We start from the raw sequence: 24,514 nt of genomic DNA on the forward strand, positions 1-24,514 counted from the left end.
ACCGAGAGGTGCACTGCAAATGAAACATTCTTTGATTTTCCATAGAAAAGACCTTGAACATTTCTCTGCTGCTTTCGCCTTCCTCTTCCTACCTCACGCACACAGTATGTTGTAAACAGATAGTGCAGGTCTAACTATTTAAACTCTTTCCTTCCTGGCACATTGCCCAGATGACTGGCTTGGCCTGGGTTAGGTTTCCTTCTGAATCCAGCCGAATTAGTTTTAACTAAGGAGGTCATAATACTCTTAATTTGTGCGCTCTGCCAATTGTGGTTTTTTTTAAAAGCATGATGATGACAACAGTAAACATTTTAATTGATGCTGTGTTGCTCTATCAAAAGCGCTCAAAACATTTTGAAAGGTTAAATTACTAGGGGTGGGAAAAGTACATGTCATAGTTTTCAATACTGCAGTAACCTACCTGAGATGTACAGGACACTCTCTTTTTACCGGCACCTAAATAACCAGAAACCTCTTAACCGGCAAAATTCAGGAGTAGGTTCAGGTAAGTTTTACTTCATATTAGTGGCCGTGTAACCGGGGTTCCTGGATCTGTGGCCGTGTAACCGGGGTTCCTGGATCTGTGGCCGTGTAACCGGGGTTCCTGGATCTGTGGCCGTGTAACCGGGGTTCCTGGATCTGTGGCCGTGTAACCGGGGTTCCTGCACCTGTGGTCGTGCAACAGGGACGCCTGGATCTGTGGCCGTGTAACCGGGGTTCCTGCACCTGTGGTCGTGCAACAGGGACGCCTGGATCTGTGGCCGTGTAACCAGGGTTCCTGCACCTGTGGTCGTGCAACAGGGACTCCTGGATCTGTGGCCGTGTAACCGGGGTTCCTGCACCTGTTGCCATGCAACAGGGCCGCCTGGATCTGTGGCCGTGTAACCGGGGTTCCTGCACCTGTGGTCGTGCAACAGGGACGCCTGGATCTGTGGCCGTGTAACCGGGGTTCCTGCACCTGTTGCCATGCAACAGGGCCGCCTGGATCTGTGGCCGTGTACGGGGCTCTCGTACCTTGGTAAGTATACCTCTCTGTAATCCGGACTTTTTGATCAACCGGCACCACGCCGGTCCCGTCGGTGCCGGATAAAAAAAAGTTTCCTAGGGTATATAGTTTTTCCTTTATTGAACAACATTGAAACTTGCAAAGAGATTTTAACAATACTTTCAAGTAAAGCTCAACACCTTTCTTTAGCAAATAAAATTACTCAGCAAAACACGAGTCAGTATACCCTCAAGTTTGTTGATCACTAAATCGGGGCAATAAATTCAGTCTGATGGATAAGCTCTACTGTAACAACATTTGGTAAATGAGAAATGCTCTGCAGACGAACTTCACAATTTCAACAGAGACTTATCCGTTGCGATTATTCTCTTGGGCGCTGCTGGCAAGGTGACCATTTATTATCCATCCCTAGATGCCCCAAGGTGGTGGTGGAATTTGTTCTTGAAACGCTGCAGCGGTTCAATACAACCGAGTGACTTGCTGGGGTCACTTCGCACAGTTAAGAGTCAATCACGTTGGTGTAGAACTGGAGGCACATTTTGGCCAGGCCAGGCAAGGACGGCAGGTGGGAAAGGATTACAAAACTTTAACGGAATTAACTTCAGAGGTCACAAACCACCTACCAACACTGATGCGCCAAACTCGTGTTACTGTCATAATTTCATGTATTTATTTATTTTACATAAGGGTAGTTTTACCTTTTTAGTTTTAAATCAGTGATTTATTCATGTACATTCACAGATTCCTGGTATTAGTTTTTTATGGGGGATAATGTGAGCAAGTGTGTAATACAAAACTTTGCACTTGGTAGAAGCAGATCACAAAGTTTGTGCAGGAAATTGCTGGATTATTTAACATCTCGTCTATACTGTACTTCATATTATCTTCCAAAACTATTCTATAGATTTGCATCAGTTAATGCTGTATCATGACTTGTTACAGAATATAACACGAAGATTTTCTTGTTGGCAAATTGCTAGTTATTCTGCTGAATTTAATCAAAATGTTCAATTTAACATGGCCGCCTTGACTACTGGTCACCCTTAAATGGTCTCCCTGTGACACATGCACTCTCAACTGGGTTTTGCCCCTGTGTGCTCCTTATCTCAGGGTCACAAAATTCACTTCAAAGTACGAGATTAAAGCACACCTCTACAGAGGCTCCTTCCAGCATCCATGCAAGAGTGCAATTGAAAACGCTTTAGCAATCGCCGATGGCGTCTGTGCCGAAGTGAATGGCCCCAATAGCCATGTAACAACAACGTACAGATCTACAATAGCTTAAATCAACTACAGCAAAAATAGTGAGCTACGTTCAATCCAAAGTCTGTGATAAGTTTTCACTACGATTTAAATAAAGCCCAATGGCGGGCAGGTGAAAAACACCCAGCAGTATAATTAGACTTTCTCCTTTTGAACTTGGATTGTGTCTAATGTATGAGCTGTATGGTTAAGTACAGGTGGCTACATGTCTTTCGCTGCAAGATGGCAATTTGAGATGAATCAATCAAGAGCTTCACACAAGATGCATACTGGCACAACATTAAAGGGTATTCACTTAAATATGACTTTCGAATAATATATTATCAATATTCTAAATATGCCATAGAAACATAGAACATAGGATCAGGAGTAGGCCATTCAGCCCCTCGAGCCTGCTCCGCCATTCAATGCGATCATGGCTGATCATCCAAATTCAGTACCCTGTCCCTGCTTTCTCCCCATACCCCTTGAGCCTTAAGAAATATATCTAACTCCCTCTTGAATATATTTAATGTATTGGCCTCTACTGCATTCTGTGGTAGAGAATTCCACAGGTTCACCACTCTCTGGGTGAAGAAATTCCTCCTCATTTCTGTCCTAAATGGCCTACCTTAGTCTGTGACCCCTGGTTCTGGACTCCCCGACCATCGGGAACATCCTTCCTGCATCTAGTCTGTCCAGTCCTGTCAGAATTTTATAAGTTTCAATGAGATCCCCTCTCAGTCTTCTAAACTCCAGCGAGTACAAGCCCAATCGACCCAATCTCTCCTCATACGTCATTCCTGCCATCCCAGGTATCAGCCTGGTGAATCTTCGCTGAACTCCTTCCATGGCAAGAACGTCCTTCCTCAGATAAGGCGACCAAAACTGCACACAATACTCAAGGTGTGGTCTCACCAAAGACCTGTACAACTGCAGCAAGACATCCTTGTTCCTATACTCAAACCCTCTCACTACGAAGGCCAACATACCATTTGCCTGCTGCACCTGCATGCTTGCCTGGTTGTCAACAATGACAACAGTTGCATTAAATTGGGTGGTTTATTAAATATTACTATAATTCTGCTTTGCAATTCCCATTCTGCTACCTTCCAAGCTCCACAATGTTATACATCAGCCAGGAAGACGAGCAATGTGGACTGCGGATTTCTGTGTGACTGCCATTCTACATGGATCAGCACAAAGCACTTAGAGTGTGGAACAGGTTCACCTGCACTCATTTTAGAACGCACAATATTCTACACTACGCAAGCATTCAAAACTCTTGCAAAAACAATCAAGAAACTAAAAACTGAACAGGCTTGGGCTCTTTTCTTGCTAAAAAAAAGGCTTGTAATAAGGGAGCATCTATAATTATGGGGGATTTTAACTATCATATTAATTGGACAAATCAAATTGGGCAGGGCTGCCTTGAGGATGAGTTCATTGAGTGCATTAGGGATGGGTTTCTTGAGCAGTATGTAACTGAACCGACCAGGGGGCAAGCAACCTTAGATCTGGTCCTGTGTAACGAGACAGGATTAATTAAAAATGTCCTAGTAAAGGATCCCCTTGGAATGAGTGACCATAACATGGTTGAATTCCATATTCAATTAGAGGGCGAGAAGGTTGGATCTCAAACAAGCGTGCTAAGCTTGAATAAAGGAGACTATGAAGGTATGAGAGCGGAATTGAGTAGAGTGGATTGGGAAAATAGATTAAAGGGTAAGACGATACATGATCAGTGGTGTACATTTAAGGAGTTATTTTACAACTTCCAAAAAATATATATTCCACTGAGAAGAAAAGGGTGTAAAAGAAAAGACAGCCATCCGTGGCTAAGTAAAGAAATTAAGGATAGTATTCGACTAAAAACAAGGGCGTATAAGGTAGCCAAATCTAGTGGGAGGATAGAGGATTGGGAAAACTTTAAAAGACAGCAAAAAATAACAAAAAGATTGATTAAGAAAGGGAAGATAGATTATGAAAGTAAATTTGCAAAAAATATAAAAACAGATAGCAAGAGTTTTTATAGTTATATAAAAAGAAAAAGGGTGGCTAAAGTAAATGTTGGTCCCTTAGAGGATGAGACCGGGAAATTAATGGTGGGAAACATGGAGATGGCAAAAACACTGAACAATTATTTTGTATCAGTCTTTACAGTAGAGGACACTAAGAATATCCCAACACTGGACAAACAGGGGGCTATAGGTGGGGGAGGAGCTAATCACGATCAAAATCACTAAGGAAGTGGTACTCGGTAAAATAATGGGACTCAAGGCGGATAAATCACCTGGACCTGATGGCTTACATCCTAGGGTCTTGAGGGAAGTGGCGGTAGGGATTGTGGATGCATTGGTAATAATTTTCCAAAACTCCCTGGACTCAGCAAAGGTCCCGGCAGACTGGAAAACTGCTAATGTAACGCCCTTATTTAAAAAGGGCAGTAGACAGAAGGCTGGAAACTATAGACCTGTTAGCCTAACATCTGTGGTAGGTAAAATATTGGAGTCCATTATTAAGGAGACAGTAACAGGACATTTGGATAATCATAATTTAATAGGACAAAGTCAGCATGGTTTTATGAAGGGGAAGTCATGTTTGACAAATTTGCTGGAGTTCTTTGAGGAAGTAACATATAGGGTGGATAAAGGGGAACCAGTGGACGTAGTGTATTTAGACTTCCAAAAGGCATTTGACAAGGTGCCACACAAAAGATTATTGCTTAAGATAAAAAATCACGGGATTGGGGGTAATATTCTGGCATGGATAAAGGATTGGCTATCTAACAGAAGGCAGAGAGTTGGGATAAATGGTTCATTCTCGGACTGGCAATCAGTAACTAGTGGTGTTCCACAGGGGTCAGTGCTGGGTCCCCAACTCTTTACAATCTATATTAACGATTTGGAGGAGGGGACCGAGTGTAACATATCAAAGTTTGCAGATGATACTAAGATGGGGGGGAAAGTAGTGAGTGAGGAGGACATAAAAAACCTGCAAGGGGACATAGACAGGCTAAGTAAGTGGGCAGAGATTTGGCAGATGGAATACAATACTGGAAAGTGTGAGGTTATGCACTTTGGCAGGAAAAATCATAGAGCAAGTTATTATCTTAATGGCAAGAAACTGGAAAGTACTGAAGTACAAAGGGATCTGGGGGTCCTGGTGCAAGAAACTCAAAAGGTTAGTATGCAGGTGCAGCAAGTGATTAAGAAGGCCAATGGAATGTTGGCTTTCATTGCTAGGGGGATAGAATATAAAAATAGGGAGGTATTGCTTCAGTTGTACAAGGTATTGGTGAGACCGCACCTGGAATACTGCATACAGTTTTGGTGTCCATACTTAAGAAAAGACATACTTGCTCTCGAGTCAGTACAAAGAAGGTTCACTCGGTTAATCCCGGGGATGAGGGGATGGACACATGAGGAGAGGTTGAGTAGATTGGGACTCTACTCATTGGAGTTCAGAAGAATGAGAGGCGATCTTATTGAAACATATAAGATTGTGAAGGGGTTGGATCGGGTGGATGCGGGGAGGATGTTCCCGATGATGGGTGAAACTAGAACTAGGGGGCATAGTCTTAGAATAAGGGGCTGCTCTTTCAAAACTGAGATGAGGAGGAACTACTTCACTCAGAGGGTGGTAGGTCCATGGAATATGCTGCCCCAAAAAGCTGTAGAAGCTACATCATTACATAAATTTAAAACAGAAGTAGGCAGTTTCCTAGAAGTAAAGGGAATAAAGGGTTACGGGGAGCAGGTAGGAATTTGGACATGAGTCTAGGTTCGGATCGGTCATGGCCCTGTGGGTAGCGGAGCGGGCCCAGGGGCCGTGTAGCCTGATCCTGCTCCTATTTCGTGTGTCTAATTCTGTTAGATTCAGGAGATGGTTCTGTGATAGTGGATTGGCGGTTAAGATCAGATCAGCCATGATCTTATTGAATGGCGGAGCAAGCTCGAGGGGCCGATTGGCCTACTCCTGCTCCTATTTCTTATGTTCTTATGTAAAAAGACTGAGGCGCCCTAATAGACATCTTTTTAAATTACAAAAGCATTTGATAGGGTAGACGTGGGGAGGGTGTTTCCACTTGTGGGGGAGTCCAAAACTGAAGGCCATAAATACAAGATAGTGACTAATAAATCCAACAGGGAATTCAGGAGAAACATCTTTACCCAGAGAGTGGTGAGAATGTGGAACTCGCTACCACAGGGAGTGGTTGAGACGAATGGAATAAATTCATTTAAGGAGAAGTTAGATAAGTATACGAGAAAGAAAGGAATAGAAGGATCCGTTGATAAGGGGAGATGAAGTCATGTGGGAGAAGGCAGGTGTGGAGCATAAACATCGGAATGACCGGTTTCTGTGCTGTAAAATTCTATAATAGGCTGCTTCAAAACAAAAATAAGTCAATGTTTATTTCATTAACAAAAATGTTTACCAAGTTCCTTTCAGTGCATGAGAAGGTTTCTGATCATTATTGTATGTAAGTTTGGTAGGAGAAGTAGGAATCTTAAGTCTTCACACAATTCAGATAAGATGGAGTCTAATTGTACACAATTACCAAGAAAATTCCATCTTTTTTTAGAATGCAAATTGTGAAACAGAATAATCTCATGAAAAGGTGAATGCTGTTCCTATATGTATCAAACTGTTAACCATTAACATTTAATTCATAAGAAAGAACTCAAAAGATAATGAATACTGGCAGGAAAAGACACAGTAGCTGCAGGCAAACATTCCTATCATTCTTTTAAAATATCCGCCTGGAGTACAAAGAATTCCATATACTTGTTTTCCCGTTTGAACATTTATTAGCCTCTCGATTATTAGGCACAGACATCCAACTAGATGAAGTTACCCATTCCAAATTTTCTTTCCCTGTCGATCTACTGCCATGAAAAGCTTTAGTAATCGTTGCTCTTCTAGGACAGTGAGCGAGAATCAGAATGCTACTCAGGATGGGGCTGTGAAATTGGTGCATCTCACTAGTTAACCCCTCGTGTGAAAGAATACCAACAGTTATAAAGTTAAAGAAAAAGATTTCATTTTTATGGAACATGAATGTTCTATGTCTGAATTACATACGGAGACTTGTGCCAATGCACATCACCAATGGACACAATAACCAAGGTAAATTCAGCTTTGTCTTTTCTGCTGTGACTCAGATGACTTTGTCAAATGTGCCGTAACCTACAGGGCTACAGACCAAGAGCTGGAAAGTGGGATTAGGGTAGATAGCTCTTTCTCGGCCAGCACGGACACGATGGGTCGAATGGCCTCCTTGTGTGCCGTAAACTTCTATGAAACCATCGGTTATTTGCAGGAAAAATCTGCAGGGCTCTGGGGAAAGAGCAGGGGGGAGTGGAACTAATTGGACAGCTCTTTCAAAGAACCAGCACAGGCACGATGGGCCGAATGGCCTCCTTCTGTGCGGTTTGATTCTATTTAACCCTTTCAGTCTGTTAAAAGAATGCAAACGCTCTGGTTTTGGGGAGCTTACCCACTTGCTTTTTTCAATCAAGTATGGATAATTTGATTTAGGTTGCAAATGAAGTGCGCAGGAAGTAGTCATAAATAAAGTCAAAGAAGCATGTAATATTTTTAATTGTTAATTTTTTTGCTTTAAAGTGGAAGGCTGAAACAAATGTATGTTGAATGTTGACTTTTTTTGTTGTGCGTGCGTTGTGAGAGTATGAAATCCGATATTGTCTCCTTACTTTTCTATTCTTCCGAGATTATACACCGATATTTATCCCTCAATTAACACCTCCAGGAAACAGCTTGACTGGCCATTTCCCTCAATGCGCATCATAGGAGCCTGCTGCGTGCAAAATGGCTGCTGCATTTGCCTACAAAAACAGCGACAACATTTCAAAAGCAATTCACTAGCTGTGAAGTGCGTTGGGACGTCGCAAGGACGAGGACGCAAAAGGTGCTATGTAAATGCACCTTTTTCTTCAGAGGGGCAGCTCAGAAAATTACAGAAGGAGTTGGATAAGATGCACAAGTGAAATTTAATGCAGACAACTGTAAAATAGTGCACTTAAAAAAAGACAAAACTACTCCATGAATGGTCTAGAAATAGCCAAGGGGGAAGCTGAAAGCCATCTAATGGATTCTGTGCTCAGCATGTCCAACCAATGCAGAGCAGCAATTAACAAAGCCAACATAATGTTGAACTACATAGCCAAAATAGCAGAATTCAAAATCAGAAGTTGTTGTGACCAAACTGTACAGTGCTCTGGTCAGATTGCACCTCATTTCCAGTTCTGGTCACCAAGATTAAAGGTGACATTCAAGCTCTAAAGGCAGGACAAGGATCCACAAGCGCCAATTCCTAGTGTCAAAGGACTGAGCTGTGAGGAAAGACGGGAGGGACTTTGGCCTTTCAGTATGGAAAAGGCGGCATCTGAAAAGTGATCTTGCGTCTAGTGTGCAAAACATTAATCCAGAATATTACTTTAAATTAGATAGCAAGAGTAGGACAAGGGGACACAGATTCAAGTGAAAGGTAAATTTACAACTGATGCCTAGAAATTTGTCTTCACACAAAGAATGATCAATGAAAAGATAGACTTCCAGGAGGAGTCGTGCAAGTTGGATGTTGAAATGGGCAGGGGGATATCAAATCAAAATCAAATCAAATCAACTTTTATTGTCATTGTTAGTGCACAAGTGCAGTACAACGAAATGTAGGCTTGCGGCTCCCGAGGGTGTACAATTTGGATTAGGACACTTAAACATTTCAACATACATTTGTACATATATATTAGCATAAATATGACCATAATAAAGTGCATCGGCAGATGTGCAGGCTTTAGTGTTTATTTGTGGAGTTCAGTAGGATGGGTCAATTAAATCTCGGAATGGGTCAATTAAAATGCGTCAAATGGGTTTTCTTATACTTATCCATAATTATCTTACCAATATGCAACATTCTAATATTCAAAATAACATTTTAGATTTAGTTCCATTTTCATTACAGTGTCTCTTTCATTTCCCTTTGCACAAGCAGTAGAAAATATACAGGGACTTCAATTTCTACATTACATTTGTAACCTCCAGACCCACAGCAATGTGGCTGACTCTTCACTGCCCTCGGAATTGGCCTAGTAAGACACTCAGTTGTAATAAACCGCTTTGAAAAACAATCAAAAGAATGAAACTAGACGGACCACCCGGCATCGGCTACGGACACGGCAAACCCAGCCCAGTCGACCCGACAAAGTCCTCCTCACCAACATCTGGGGACTTGCACCAAAATTGGGAGAGCTGTCCCACAGACGAGTCAAGCAACAGTCTGACATAGTCATACTCACAGAATCATACCTTTCAGCTAATGTCCCAAACTCCTCCATCACCATCCCTGGGTATGTCCTGTCCCACCGGCAGGACAGACCCACCAGGGGTGGTGGCACAGTGGTATACAGTCGGGAAGGAGTGGCCCTGGGAGTCCTCAACATTGACTCCGGACCCCATGAAGTCTCAAGGCTTCAGGTCAAGCATGAGCAAGGAAACCTCCTGCTGATTACCACCTACCGCCCCCCCTCAGCTGATGAATCAGTACTCCTCCATGTTGAACACCACTTGAAAGAAGCACAGAGTAGCAAGGACACCGAATGTACTCTGGGTGGGGAACTTCAATGTCCATCACCAAGAGTGGCTCGGAGCACCGCTACTGACCGAGCTGGCCGAGTCCTGAAGAACATAACTGCCAGTCTGGGCCTGCAACAGGTAGTGAGAGAACCAACACGAGGGAAAACCCTACTTGACCTCGTCCTCACCAATCTACCTGTCGCAGATGCATCTGTCCATGACAGTATCGGTAGCAGTGACCACCGCACAGTCATTGTGGAGATGAAGTCCCGTCTTCACACTGAGGACACCCGACACCCTCCATCGCGTTGTGTGGCACTACCACCATGCTAAATGGGATCGATTCAGAACAGATCTAGCAGTTCAAACCTGGGCATCCACGAGGCACTGTGGGCCATCAGCAGCAGCAGAATTGTATTCCACCACAATCTGTAACCTCATGGTCCGGCATATCCCTCACTCTACCATTAGCATCAAGCCAGGGGACCAACCCTGGTTCAATAAGAAGTGTAGAAGAGCATGCCAGGAGCAGCACCAGGCGTACCTAAAAATGAGATGCCAACCTGGGGAAGCTGCAACACATGACTACATGCATGCTAAAAAGCGGAAACAGCATGCTATAGACAGGGCTAAGCGACCCCACAATCAACGGATCAGATCAAAGCTCTGCAGTCCTGCCACATCCAGTCGTGAATGGTGGTGGACCATTAAACAACTAACGGGAGGAGGAGGCTCCATGAATATCCCCATCCTCAATGATGGTGGAGCCCAGCATGTGACTGCAAAAGACAAGACTGAAGCGTTTGCAACTATCTTCAGCCAGAAGTGCCAAGTGGATGATCCATATCGGCCTACACCCGAGGTCCCCACCATCACAGAAGCCAGTCTTCAGCCAATTCGATTCACTCCAGGTGATATCAAGAAACGGCTGAGCGCACTGGATACAGCAAAGGCTATGGGCCCCGACAACATCCTGGCTACCGTGCTGAAGACTTGTGCTCCAGAACTAGCCGCGCCTCTAGTCAAGCTGTTCTAGTACAGCTACAACACTGGCATCTATCCGACAATGTGGAAAACTGCCCAGGTATGTCCTGTCCACAAAAAGCAGGACAAATCCAACCCGGTCAATTACCGCCCCATCAGTCTACTCTCAATCATCAGCAAAGTGATGGAAGGTGTCATCGACAGTGCTATCAAGCGGCACTTACTCACCAATAACCTGCTCACTGATGCCCAGTTTGGGTTCCGCCAAGACCACTCGGCCCCCGACCTCATTACAGCCTTGGTCCAAACATGGACAAAGGAGCTGAATTCCAGAGGTGAGGCGAGAGTGACTGCCCTTGACATCAAGGCAGCATTTGACCGAGTGTGGCATCAAGGAGCCCTAGTAAATCTGAAGTCAATAGGAATCAGGGGGAAAACTCTCCACTGTCTGAAGTCATACCTAGCACAAAGGAAGATGGTTGTGATGGTTGATGGTCAATCATCACAGCCCCAGGACATCGCGGCAGGAGTTCCTCAGGGCAGTGTCCTAGGCCCAACTATCTTCAGCTGCTTTATCAATGACCTTCCCTCCAACAGAAGGTCAGGAATGGGGATGTTCGCTGATGACTGCACAGTGTTCAGTGCCATTTACAACTCCTCGGATAATGAAGCAGTCCATGCCCACATGCAACATTCAGGATTTGGAATGGATGACATTCAGGCTTGGGCTGATAAGTGGCAGGTAACATTCGTGCCACACAAGTGCCAGGCAATGGCTATCTCCAACAAGCGAGAGTCTAACCACCGCCCCTTGACATTCAATGGCATTACCATCACCGAATCCCCCACCATCAACATCCTGGGGGTCACCATTAACCAGAAACTTAACTGGACCAGTCACATAAATACTGTGGCAACAAGAGCAGGTCAGAGGCTGGGTATTCTGCAGCGAGTGTCTCACCTCCTGACTCCCCAAATCCTTTCCACCATCTACAAGGCACAAGTAAGGAGTGTGATGGAATACTCTCCACTTGCCTGGATGAGTGCAGTTCCAACAACACTCAAGAAGCTCGACACCATCCAGGACAAAGCAGCCCGCTTGATTGGCACCCCATCCACCACTTTAAACATTCACTCCCTCCACCACCGGCGCACCGTGGCTGCAGTGTGTTCCATCTACAAGATGCACTGCAGCAACTCACCAAGGTTTCTTCGGCAGCACCTCCCAAACCCGCGACCTCTTCCACCTAGAAGGACAAGGGCAGCAGGCGCATGGGAACATCACCACCTCCAAGTTCCCCTCCAAGTCACACACCATCCTGACTTAGAAGTATATCGCCGATCCTTCATCGTCACTGGGTCAAAATCCTGGAACTCCCTATCTAACAGCACTGTGGGAGTACCTCCACCACACGGACTGCAGCGGTTCAAGGCGGCGGCTCACCACCACCTTCTTGAGGGCAATTCGGGATGGGCAATAAATGCTGGCTCTATCTATGAATCCCAGGACCCAGAATACTCATAAGGAAAATAGCTGTTCCCTCTAAGATGCCACGTGTGCACAGCCACTGTGTTACTGCGCACAAATATTTTTTTTTTTTTTTTTTTTTGAGGGAACATTGGTCCCAAGGAAATAAATGATTTTAGTTTGAATCTAATTCCTACTCGATAGCATAAACTGCCATAGTTCAACACAGTAAAATGAAACTGCTAGTTTAAATAAGGACAATAATTGTGAAAAATGTCACAGATGTACACATTTATGACAATGGTTGCGATTCACTCAGCAACTGGATGCAACTGATTGGCTGGGGACTGGTTCGTGCTGGTACTGAGTGGAAAAAGTGGCAAAGTATTCTATTCTTCATTATTGCCATTTCTCACTTGGACAGTACTCTCATCAAATCACACTTTTTGAATGTGTCCAGTTATGGATACTGAGTCACAAGGCAGCCATTCAAGTCCTGGAGGCTGTGCATTATAAGATAGATCGCAGTATCAAAGGAAGAGTTTTAAGAGGAAAAATAGAACTTGCATTCATATAGTTCCTCAGCACATCTCTTAGAAACATCCCAAAGCATCTTGCATATAATTACTCTGAATTCAACAACTTGTATTTATGGAGCGCCTTTAACGTAGTAAAATGTCCCAAGGTGCTTCACAGGCATATTATCAAACAAAATTTGACACCGAGGCACATAAGGAGATATTGGGGCAGATGAAAGAGGTAGGTTTTAAGGAGCGTCTTCAAGGAGGAAAGAGGTAGAGTGGCGGAGAGGATTAAGGAGGGAATTCCAGAGCTTAGGGCCTTGGCAGCTAAAGGCACGGCAACCAATGGTGGAGCGACTAAAATCAGGGATGCTCAAGAGGCCAGAATTTGAGGAGTGCAGAGATCACTGAGGGTTGTAGGGCTGAAGGAGGTTACAGAGATAGGGAGGGGTGAGGCTATGGAGGGATTTGAAAACAAGGATGAGAACTTTAAATCGAGGCGCTGCTTAACTGGGAGCCAATGTAGGAGAGCACAGGGGTGATGGGTGAACGGGACTTGGTGCGAGTTAGGACACGGGCAGCCGAGTTTTGGATGGCCTCAACTTTATGGAGGGTAGAAAGTGGGAGGCCGGCCAGGAGTGCGTTGGAATAGTCAAGTCTAGAGGTAACAAACGCATGGATGAGGGTTTCAGCAGATGAGCTGAGGCGGAGACGGAGACGGGCGATGTTACAGAGGTGGACTTAGTGATGGTGGTCGGAAGCTCAGCTCGGGGTCAAGCAAACAGTCTGGTTTAGCCTCAGGCAGTTGCCAGGGAGAGGGATGGAGTCGGTGCCTCGGGAACAGAGTTTGTGTTGGAGGAAATGTCTGCCGGACAAGCAGTCTGACGATTTATAGAGACCGTGGAGGGGGCGAGAGAGTGGTGAGGTAGAGCTGGGTATTGTCAGCGTACAGGACGATGAAACTGACACTGTTTTTGGATGATGTTGCCGAGGGGCAACATATAGATGAGAAACAGGACTGTTGTGTTGGTAAATATGACAGCGAATTTGTACACAGCAAAGCTCTGCAAACAGTAATTAATTGAATGACCAGTTAATCAAATTGAAAAGTAGGAAAGTTATGCTAAACCTGTATCGAACCTTGGTTAGACCACACTTGGAGTACTGCGGGCAGTTCTGGTCGCCATATTATAAAAAGGATATAGAGGCACTGGAGAGGGTGCAGAGAAGATTTACAAGGTTGATATAATGCGAGGGTACACCTATCAGGAAAGGATGAACAGGCTGGGTCTCTTTTCTCTTGAAAAAAGGCTGAGGGGTGACCTAATAGAGGTCTTTAAAATTATGAAAGGTTTTGATAGAGTGGATAGAGAGAGAATGTTTCCACTTGTGGGGAAGAGCAAAACTCAAGGCCATCAATATAAGATTGTCACCAAGAAATCCAACAGGGAATTCAGAAGAAACTTCTTTACCCAGAGAGTGGTGAGAATGTGGGACTCGCTACCACAGGGAGTGGTTGAAGCGAATAGTATAGATGCATTTAAGGGGAGGTTGGACAAGCATACGAGGGAGAAGGGAATCGAGGGTTATGCTGATAGAGTTCGATGAGGAAAGACGGGAGGAGGCTCGAGTGGAGCATAAACTCCATGGACTGGTTGGTATTTTGCTTTTGTTCTGGACATGTTGGCCTGTTTCTGTGCCGTATAGCCGGTGTAATCCTATGTAATCAGTTTTTAATGGCACTGGCTGTGGGAGGAATGGGGGCCAGGACAGCAAGAGAACTCATTATGTGGAAAAACAGGAAAGTTTGAGCTTTTCATCTTGGGAAGAAGAGAACAGAGGGGACCTCAGGAGGTATAGAAGTTAAATGGGTAAAAATAAACATATACCTGGAACATAGAAACATAGAAGATAGGAGGAGTAGGCCATTCGGCCCCTCGAGCCTGCTCCGTCATTCAATGCGATCATGGCTGATCATCTAAATTCAGTACCCTGTCCCTGCCTTCTCCCCATATCCCTTGATCCCTTTAGCCTCAAGAAATATATCCAACTCTTTCTTGAATATATTTAATAAATTGGCCTCCACTGCCTTCTGTGGTAGAGAATTCCACAGGTTCACCACTCTCTGGGTGAAGAAATTCCTCATCTCTGTCCTAAATGGCTTAAATGGATTTGAACACTACTTCAAATCAAACAATGACAGTGACAGCACTGCTGCAAGCTCGTGAATAGCAAATCTTGGAATGATATAATAGGTGATCAACACACAGAACGGACTTCTGGGTAAGGTAATGGAAGAAACATCCCTGGAATCATTGAAGAGACCTGTGGATGCTGTGAAGGAGAGGACAGTGAGCAGGTTCTTGCTGAATGGATGAGTGGACTGAACATCTATTTTTGTGGTCTTGTAATTAGCATGATAGTGTTAAGGCTTCTCAAATATGCAGTTGTCTCCTTTCAGATAAATATGGGCAACGAACTGGCTGATAACGTCAGTGTACAGAGTATGAAAACAGGCCAATTGTGCAGTATTTTTTAGCTGCTGCGTTAGGAATAAGAGTGAATGAAAAGTTGTTTGCTACACTGAAAGATCTTTCCCTGGATTAAATATAAACAGTTCTATTGAACTGAAAAAAATATTTGCTGTCCAGATAGATAAGGACTTCAAAATAATACATTTCACTTAATCCTTAAAAACCCACACACACACATACAATAGGCAAGAGTTAACCTAAAGGCTGTGTTAAGGGGCTATTCCTGCAATATATCCTAACACTGCTATCACCACTCTTTCTTGTCAAAAAGTCGATCATGCAACCCTTGAGCACCAAAGACTTAAGAGATAGAATCATAGAATAGTTACAGCACAGAAGGTGGCCATTCGGCCTGTCAAGCCCGTGCCAGCTCTCTGCAAGAGCATTTCAGCTAGTCCCACTCCCCTGTCCTTTCCCTGTAGCCATGCAAGTTTTTTTTCCCCTTCAGGTACTTATCCAACTCCCTTTTGAAGGCCACGATTGAATCTGCCTCCACCACCCTTTCAGGCAGTGCATTCCAGATCCTAACCACTCGCTGCGTGAAACTTTTTTTCCTCTTGTTGCCTTTGGTTCTTCTGCCAATCACCTTGAATCTGTGTCCTCTGGTTCTTGACCCTTCCGCTAATGGGAACAGTTTCTCTCTGTCCAGACCCCTCATGATTTTGAACACCTCTATCAAATCTCCTCTCAACCTTCTCTGCTCTAAGGAGAACAATCCCAGCTTCTCCAGTCTCTCCACGTAACTGAAGTGCCTCATTCCTGGAACCATTCTCGTAAATCTTATCTGCACCCTCGCTAAGGCCTTCACATCCTTCCTAAAATGTGGTGCCCAGAATTGGACAATACTCCAGCTGAGGCCGAACCAGTGTTTTATAAAAGTTCATCAGCACTTCCTTGCTTTTGTACTCTATGCCTCTATTTATGAAGCCCAGGATCCTGTATGCTTTTTCTAGCCACTTTCTCAACCTGCCCTGCCACCTTCAATGATTTGTGCACATATACCCCCAGGTCTCTCTGTTCCTGCACCCCCTTTAGGATTGTACCCTTTAGTTTATATTGCCTCTCCTCATTCTTTCTACCAAAATGTATCACTTGGCACTTTTCTGCATTAAATTTCAACTGATAACTGATAACCCATTCCACCAGCCCATCCATGTCCTCTTGAAATCTATCACTCTCCTCCTCGCTGTTCATTATACTTCCAAGTTTTGCGTCATCTGCAAATTTTGAAAATGTTGTAATACTTTCCACAGTCGCAAAAGAACATTTAGCAACGTACTGTTACTGGAGAGTGTCTCAATTTCTGAGCAAAACGGTCTGGTCCCTGGACTTCAATATGACTCTTATCAAAACAGTTCTGAGATCAGCCAGCACAAGCGGACGTCAATTAAGATCAGCTGCATTCGTTCATTATTTTCTCACCACCTTCACATCTCGCTCACCCACCCCACCCAAAAAGCTTTGCAAACCTGGCACAGTCCGTTCCCCCCACCCACTGCCATAGTCGTCAGACAACATGCAGTACCAACACAGATTAGCAAAGAACTCTCTACATTAGATAGCTTTTTGGACTCTAGGGGAATCGAGGGATATGGGGCTCGGGCGGGAAAGTGGAGTTGAAGCCGGAGATCAGCCATGATCTTATTGAATGGAGGAGCAGGCTCCAGGGGGCCGTATAGCACTGAAGACACTCAGGACAAGGTGACAGTGCAAAGGCTGAAAGGAGGAAAGAAGGGAGGATATTTTGCTGAGGAAGTCTGCATGGGGCCTTGAAGGGCAGACAACAATCTTTTTAGAACAGGTTTTTGCAAAGAGAAATAAAAAATAAGTATCTGTACTCTTGCAGATGTAACTAATAGGAGTGAATTATACAGGAGGATTTTAAATAGTAGTAGTGTATGAGTACTAGATAGAATCTCTATTTTCAAAGAGGCTATAAGGTAAATGTGTTAAAAACATCTGAACATTCTCATCTAGGCCCCTAAAGACATTATTGACATGTACCACTGGAGGGTATTTTAACAATACTAATTTTCAATACACAGTTAAACTTTTGTCAAATTCTAATATGAATGCGTGTTACTAAGATACAGTTACAATGTCCAACATTTCCAAAACAGATCAATGGATTTTGTACCACAAAATTAGAAACTGCATTATTGAAATGCTCAACGTTAAAATTCCTTACCTTAAGGGAATCAAAGCATGCAATAACTCGCCCATTTTCAACCTGACAGCTTTTTGGTGGATGTGCAAACTTGCATTCCTGGTCTGAACGTGAACATGTCCCTCTCTGAAACTGTCTGCACACTTCCAACGTCAGCCATTTTGTATCACGTACTGGAGTAACGTTTACAGCCATAATAAATCGTCGAAGTAAAACGTGGTTCAGAACAGCTTAATATATCAGGATTCTTGGGGGGAAAAATGCAGCAGCCAACAGAATTAAAATCAAAAATATAGCTCCTTTTTTAAAATATAAAAATGCCTCTTAATGGTCATAAAAGCAGAAAATTACTTCATAAAACGCCACTAGAGAATTGCTCTGCTTTGTGTTAGTCAACATTAAAACAGACAACTAGTCATCGGTCACCAGTTTGAGTTGTGGCGTTTTACCCCTTCAAGTTGGTGCTTCGTCTGGCTGTTTAAAATGGATTTCTGCTGACGCCGCACTTTGTTGCTTTTAATAAAAAGTTATTTCGATGCAATCACACCCGTTGATTGAATACTAATCGTGCTCGAGTCACTTCCAGTTATTGATTTTACTGCATTCGACACACTCAGCTCCCCGTGTGTTGCCTTGGCTCTTCTTGCAGTGAATTGCTGTTCCAGTTTTTGTTGTTATGGCCAGTTTAAGATGAGGCAGCAGCTACAGATGCAGAGGCGTTCTGTTTTCAGTTGCACGTTAGGCCAGACATTTCTCTAATTGGCAGCAAGCAAGCCTCAAAAGAGCAGATTGACCTAAAAGCAGTTCCAAGTAACACAGACTTCAGAAAAGGCACTTTTTATCACTGACCTGTTGAGGAAAACAAAAAAACAAAAATCATGTTTTTGTACAGGAGCTTTCACACTACTTAAACCAGCACTGCTATATTGTACAAAGCTGTTGATCACTTTTAATGTACTCGAGATGAGAACGGAAGCAGCACTAACAAGGCGGCATACTGCAGTCAGCCATGCTATTGCAGATTTAAAAAAAAGGAGTTGGCTTTCCTCGTGAAACTATGCTTGATAGAGGGAACAGCCAATCACAACAAGTATTGCAGCAATATTCTGGGCAGTAGTCCAATAGTCTGATGTATCTCATAAATGGCTGAGTGTGCCAGATGACACTGTGCTCTCTATATTGAAAATGCCTCAACCCAATGCGACCAGCCCTAAATGCTATATAGGGGTACTGTACGCCTGGTTTTGAATTGATTGGGAACTCATCTCTACAGACTGCGTTTCTCAATGTGCACTTCTACCATTAACTCTATTCCTCCTATTCGTTCAGGAATAGTTTTTTTTTTAAATAAAGAAAAGGCAGTTATAACCTTCAGCTCCCTTATCTGGAAGAAATTGGACATACAGTAATTCAGTCAATGTTTCACTAACATCTGCGAACACTTACATCTACAGACGCCGAGCAGTGAAAGGGAGCCACAGAAGGTAATGACGGAATGGGGGTGGGGAAAGTAAACAACGCAGATTCTGTCAAACAGGCAGCAGCTATATTCTACTTCCTTCATGATTTAACCCCGTGAATGCCAACTAAGAATGAGCACATCTAAACGTTAAATTTTGATCAAGACGAGAGCATTTCAGAGTGCTGAATTATTCATTCTAACAATTGTAGTCTGGCTGATTTGAAAAATATGCACTTAAATTACAATTCAGTTTTGAAATCTAGGTTCTGACTGGCTAGCTGAATGTTCTTTCAAACACAATTGCAGATGACCTCTATACAAGTGTCGGGACAGTCATATGACACACTAAGTATGGAGACAATGAAGCACAACAGAATTAAACTGCTATGATTTCCAGACAATTCACCAGTCAACATACTATTCACCAACAAGACTTCGAAAGTATACTGTACAGATCGATAATCCAATTTCCTGGTGGAACATTGCATTATACTGTAGTTTAATTACAAGAGAATCGGTACGCTAAACATATTTCAGTGGCGTGTGGCTCCAGCAATGTTAACATTAGCCATCCATTATTTTAGTAGCTTGCTAAAACTTTTTCTTTGCCAGCCAGAGGATCCAAACCAGATGCAATAACCAAAATTTTAACAATGTAGGACCGTGAAGAGGAGAAAATTGTGTCCAGTTCAATAGAGTTTTGGACAAAACCCAGCAGCAAATATCTTAATAGTTAATAGGCATTTTTAGTATCAGTTTTCAAAATTAAATATTTTTTGCCTCGTGTAGCATGGTGGCTGATCTTGCAATAAGCTGCTGTGTGGAGTGGTTGTACATGAGTGTACACAAACTGTTCTCAGCAATCTATGTTCCTTCCTCATCAGGGAGGATCATTAGGTCCTGCGAAACCTTGGGAGAGTTATCCAGGCTCGTCCTGGGCCACTCTAAATAAGATTAGCAAAGGTTACCCTTCCCATCCTCACAGCTTGGGAGTAGCGCATGAAGTGTGATGACGGAGAGAGGGACGGTGCAGGGGCAGCTGAGGGTACTTGCATCTGACACTCAATTTTAGAGTTTAACATTGGCGCCAAGCCATACAGAATTTTCTGGAGCTGAGAATCCGCAGGCATCAACTCATAAAAGGAGGCAACCTGACTTGTAAACTGAAAGCTGAGAGAAGTGAAAGAATCACTGGGCTTGAAGCAAACTTTTTGTATTGCGCTGATCAAAGTCAATGTATTAGCCAGTGGCTTAAAATGCCACCGGGAGGAAGAAATCAAACATAGGTACGACTAAATAATAATGCAGGACTTATAAACCAAACACATTACTTCAGTTTAAGTCAGCTCTAAATTTAAAACAAATGCAATTTACAACTGAAATGTAAGTGAGCTGAAGTTGCAGTCAATTGATAAAGTTCTACTAAAGCATATTCACTACTAATCATTGTTTAAATGTTATGGTTAAATGTTTAAGACTGTATTATGCCTAAAATATCACACGGTAAGAATTTCACAAAACATTATATGGCAAAATTAATCATACATACCTATTGTATTAAAATTCAAGATTGGCTAAAAATAGATGTTAAAAGCACAGTATTTAAATTGAAATTAGAGGAAACATTCGTAGGGCTAAATATGTATAAAAATAAGTGAAATACAAAAGGTGACAAACTTGAGTTATAGAGGAGATTGAAGAAAAATGTAAACTTGATGTTGTTGCTGATCGATTCATAGAATGTTACAACACAGAACGAGACCTCAGCCCATCAAGTCTGTGCTGCTATTTGTCTCTACAAACCACCTGGTCAATTTCCACTCTCCTGTTTACTTCTTTTACCCTTCAATATTACTCTTTTTCAAGAGACTTTCTCATTCATGTTTTAAAATGTATGAACTCTGCTTCAGAGGTCATTTATGACAGGCAATTCCGCATTATAACCACCCTCTGTATTTTTCCCCCCCCCCAACCAATTACGTTGAGATTATTTTTAATTTGTGCCGTTACCATCTCAATGTGGTAGAAATCATTTAACACTATCGTAAACTTTAATGATCTTGGAAGACCCGTGTCAGGTCAACCTCAACCTTATCAGCTCGAGTGAGAAAAAGCCCCGATTGCCGCTGACTTTCTCATTCACAACTCCAAAACTGGACATCTTTGTCCATCCATAAACTTTTATTTCCCCCCCTCCCACAGGTTTGACTAATGTATGCATAAAATAACTTTATAAAAAAAGGGGGAAAAATGGGTCTGGAAATAGGACAGTAAATGATTACACGACATGTTTCAACAGTTGGTTAGTGTTACCACTCAGGTATTCAGTAAGTGAAAGAAAGCATCAAAACGTGCAACATGATTTAAGTGAATGGTCATATTTCAGTATCAGCCACCAGTTAAATATTAACAGTTTTATCTGGAGTCGACTTTGGCATGCTCATAAGTGCAAATATCCTTGAAAGTGCATAAAGGTTTATTTATGTCTCCACACAAGTATAGAAATTATTTTTCTCTCGCAGCCAGTACTGTAAAGTGTTTTGACATCTACTTTTTTTTTTTTTTAAAAAGACACTTTGGCAGCAAAGTAATAAGCAGAGTAAATTATTTTTAGAGTCACAATATAGCATTTGGAACAAGGTCAAAACTTTTATTTGGAAGTTTAAAAAAAATCTTTTAATTTTTTTTTTAAACTGCACTCAATGTTTGATTAATCTACAGCCAGGAGTGGAAAAATCTGCTTTTACATTGCTGACCAAAGACCATTAAAATAAAGATTCATGGCCTGTTAGACTCTGCTGCTTCTGATCTCGATAACTGCAAGGAACTGGGGAAAATATTGCACATTCGGAATACTGATGGTGGATTCAAACATGATTTTCCCCACCCGACTTGAACATTCTTTCGCCTCCTGAACATTTTTTCACCTCCTCAATTTAATCCCCAGGCAGCCAGATAACTCTTGCATTTGAGAGCAGAGCATTTGTCTCGCCTGCATAATCCCTGCCACCATGTGCATCATTGGATATTTCTGCCAGGATGTGGTCTAGACAATTCCATCAAAACTGGCAAAGATAGAAAGTTCAAATCTAAATGTTAGTTGCAACCGGAGTCCAAAGCTCCAATGTTGTAACTCCGGCCTTAAACTAGCCTAAGAGTTGACATTCATTTTAACTTTTGCAAATTTCCTCTTCACATATCTTACCTTCATGGCTTGTACACAAAATAAAACAAGTTTGTAACTTTAATTAATGCATGTAATTAATTTAGCATAAAAAAGTTTCCAAAAAGACCGGAGGAGGCGGACCTGTGTGGGAGCGGCAGCGGGACCTGAGAGAAGGCGGAGCGGCCATAAAAGAGCGCTGCAGAGGAGGCCCGACACCGGAGTGCCGCGAGTTGGGAGAGAGTCCGAGAGCGGGAGCAGTCAAACAACAACTGCGAAACCGCTAAAGTGACGTCACAACCAGGGAAGGAGCTGATTGGTAAGTAGGACCTGGTGAGTATTTCTACAGTCCAGTCGTTGAAGTAAAAGTAAAGTTTCTAGTTTAGAGTAAGTAGTGTTTAAAGGGAAGCAAGGTCCCTAGTGTATTTAATATTCTTTAATTTAAAGGAAGTAAAGGAATTAATTAAGGGTAGGACATGGCAGGGCAGCTCGGCAGCGTGGAGTGCTCCTCCTGTGCTATGTGGGAAGTCAGGCACACTTTCGGTATCCATATGCGCGAACACGTGCAGGAAGTGTCTCCAGCTGCAGCTACTCGAAATCCGCGTTTCGGAGCTAGAGCTTAGTCACTGTGGAGCATCCGCGAAGCTGAGATCTTCATGGATAGCACGTTTAACGAGATGGTCACACCGCAGGTAAAGAGTGCACAGGCAGACAGGGAATGGGTGACCGCCAGAGAGAGTAAAAGAACTAGGTAGGTAGTGCAGGAGTCCCCTGGGTCTATCTCCCTCTCCGACAGATTTTCCGTTTTGGATACTGCTGGGAGAGGTGGTTTCTCAGGGGAATGCAGCAAGAGCCAAGTCCGTGGCACTACGAGTGGCTCAGCTGCACAGGAGGGGAGGAAAAAGAGTGGGAGAGCAATAGTGATAGGGGATTCTATCATAAGGGGAACAGATAGACGTTTCTGTGGCCGCAGACGTGACTCCAGGATGGTATGTTGCCTCCCTGGTGCCAGGGTCAAGGATGTCGCTGAACAGCTGCAGGGCATTCTGAAGGGGGAGGGTGAACAGTCAGAAGTCGTGGTTCACATTGGTACCAACGACATGGGTAGAAAGAGGGATGAGGTCCTGTAACAAGAATTTAGGGAACTAGGTAGCAGATTGAAAAGCAGGACCTCAAATGTTGTAATCTCTGGATTACTCCCGGTGCCACGAGCTAGTGAGTATAGGAATAGGAGGATAGAGCAGATGAATGCGTGGCTAAAGAGTTGGTGCAGGAGGGAGGGCTTTAGTTTCTTGGATCACTGGGTCTGCTTCTGGGGAAGGTGGGACCTGTACAAGTCGGACGGGTTGCACCTGAACCAGAACGGGACCAACATCCTTGTGGGGAGGTTTGCTAGCACTGTTGTGGGGGGTTTAAACTAACTTGGCAGGGGGACAGGATACGGAGTGGAGCTATAGTAGGGGGTGATGCACAGCCAAATATAGAGGAAAAAACAAGTCAGCCTGGAAGGCAGAGCAAATATGTAACGGCACAAGGGAGTATGGCAAGGCTGGATGGCATTTATTTTAATGCAAGGAGTCTTACGAGTAAGGCAGATGAATTGAAGGTGTTGATGAACACATGGGAGTATGATATTGTTGCTATCAGGGACATGGTTGAGGGAGGGGCAGGACTGGCAGCTCAATATTCCGGGGTATAGAATGTTCAGGCGAGACAGAGAGGGGTGTCGCAATAGTAAGGAGGGATGATAGCAGGTTCCTCTAATGAGGCCATATGGGTAGAACTTAAAAATAAAAAGGAAGGCAAGCACTTTGCTGGGAGTGTATTATAGGCCCCCAAACAGTCAGGGGGAGATAGAGGAACAGATATGCAGGCAAATCTCAGAAGTGTAGAAATAATAGGGTAATAATAGTGGGGGATTTCAACTTCCCCAATATTAACTGGGATAGTCAGAGTGTGAAAGGCTTAGAGGGTGCGGAATTCTTAAAGTGCATCCAGGAGAGCTTTTTGAGGCAGCATGTAGAAAGTCCTAAAAGAGAGGGGGCGGTACTGGACCTAATTCTAGGGAATGTAGCCAGGCAAGTGGTAGAAGTGTCAGTAGGAGAGCATTTTGGTGACAGTGACTATAATTCGGTGAGATTTAAGGTAGTCATGGAAAAAGACAAAGATGGACCGGAAATAAAGGTTCTAAATTGGGGGAATTTATCCTTACCTGAGGAAGGATGTTCTTGCTATGGAGGGAGTGCAGTGAAGATTCACCAGGCTGATACCTGGGATGGCAGGAATGACATATGAGGAGAGATTGGGTCGATTGGGCTTATACTCGCTGGAGTTTAGAAGAATGAGAGGGGTAAGGGGTAGGCCATTTAGG

At 43.4% G+C, this 24,514-nt stretch overlaps 1 protein-coding gene across 17 annotated transcripts in view; it reads right to left on the bottom strand.

The window, feature by feature from the left end:
* Window positions 1–24,514, bottom strand: part of mbnl2 (muscleblind-like splicing regulator 2) — a 139,033-nt gene that overhangs the window by 77,539 nt on the left and 36,980 nt on the right. For 15 of the 17 annotated variants that reach the window (XR_015079688.1, XM_085998449.1, XM_085998448.1 and 12 more), the window contains one exon: window positions 17,540–18,367. Coding sequence is in view for 16 of the 17 variants with exons in the window: in XM_085998449.1 (XP_085854575.1) it covers window positions 17,540–17,713 (174 nt within the window). In the remaining variant the exon portion in view is untranslated. Of the gene's footprint in view, window positions 1–17,539; window positions 18,368–18,465; window positions 18,931–18,964; window positions 20,416–24,514 lie in introns of those variants that run through there. The other 2 variants (XM_085998446.1, XM_085998445.1) reach the window with 2 other exon arrangements.

The sequence above is a fragment of the Somniosus microcephalus genome, chromosome 10 (genome assembly GCF_052327205.1).
Source record: "Somniosus microcephalus isolate GS21.2 chromosome 10, FLI_Smic_1.0, whole genome shotgun sequence".
NCBI classification, from domain to species: domain Eukaryota; kingdom Metazoa; phylum Chordata; class Chondrichthyes; order Squaliformes; family Somniosidae; genus Somniosus; species Somniosus microcephalus.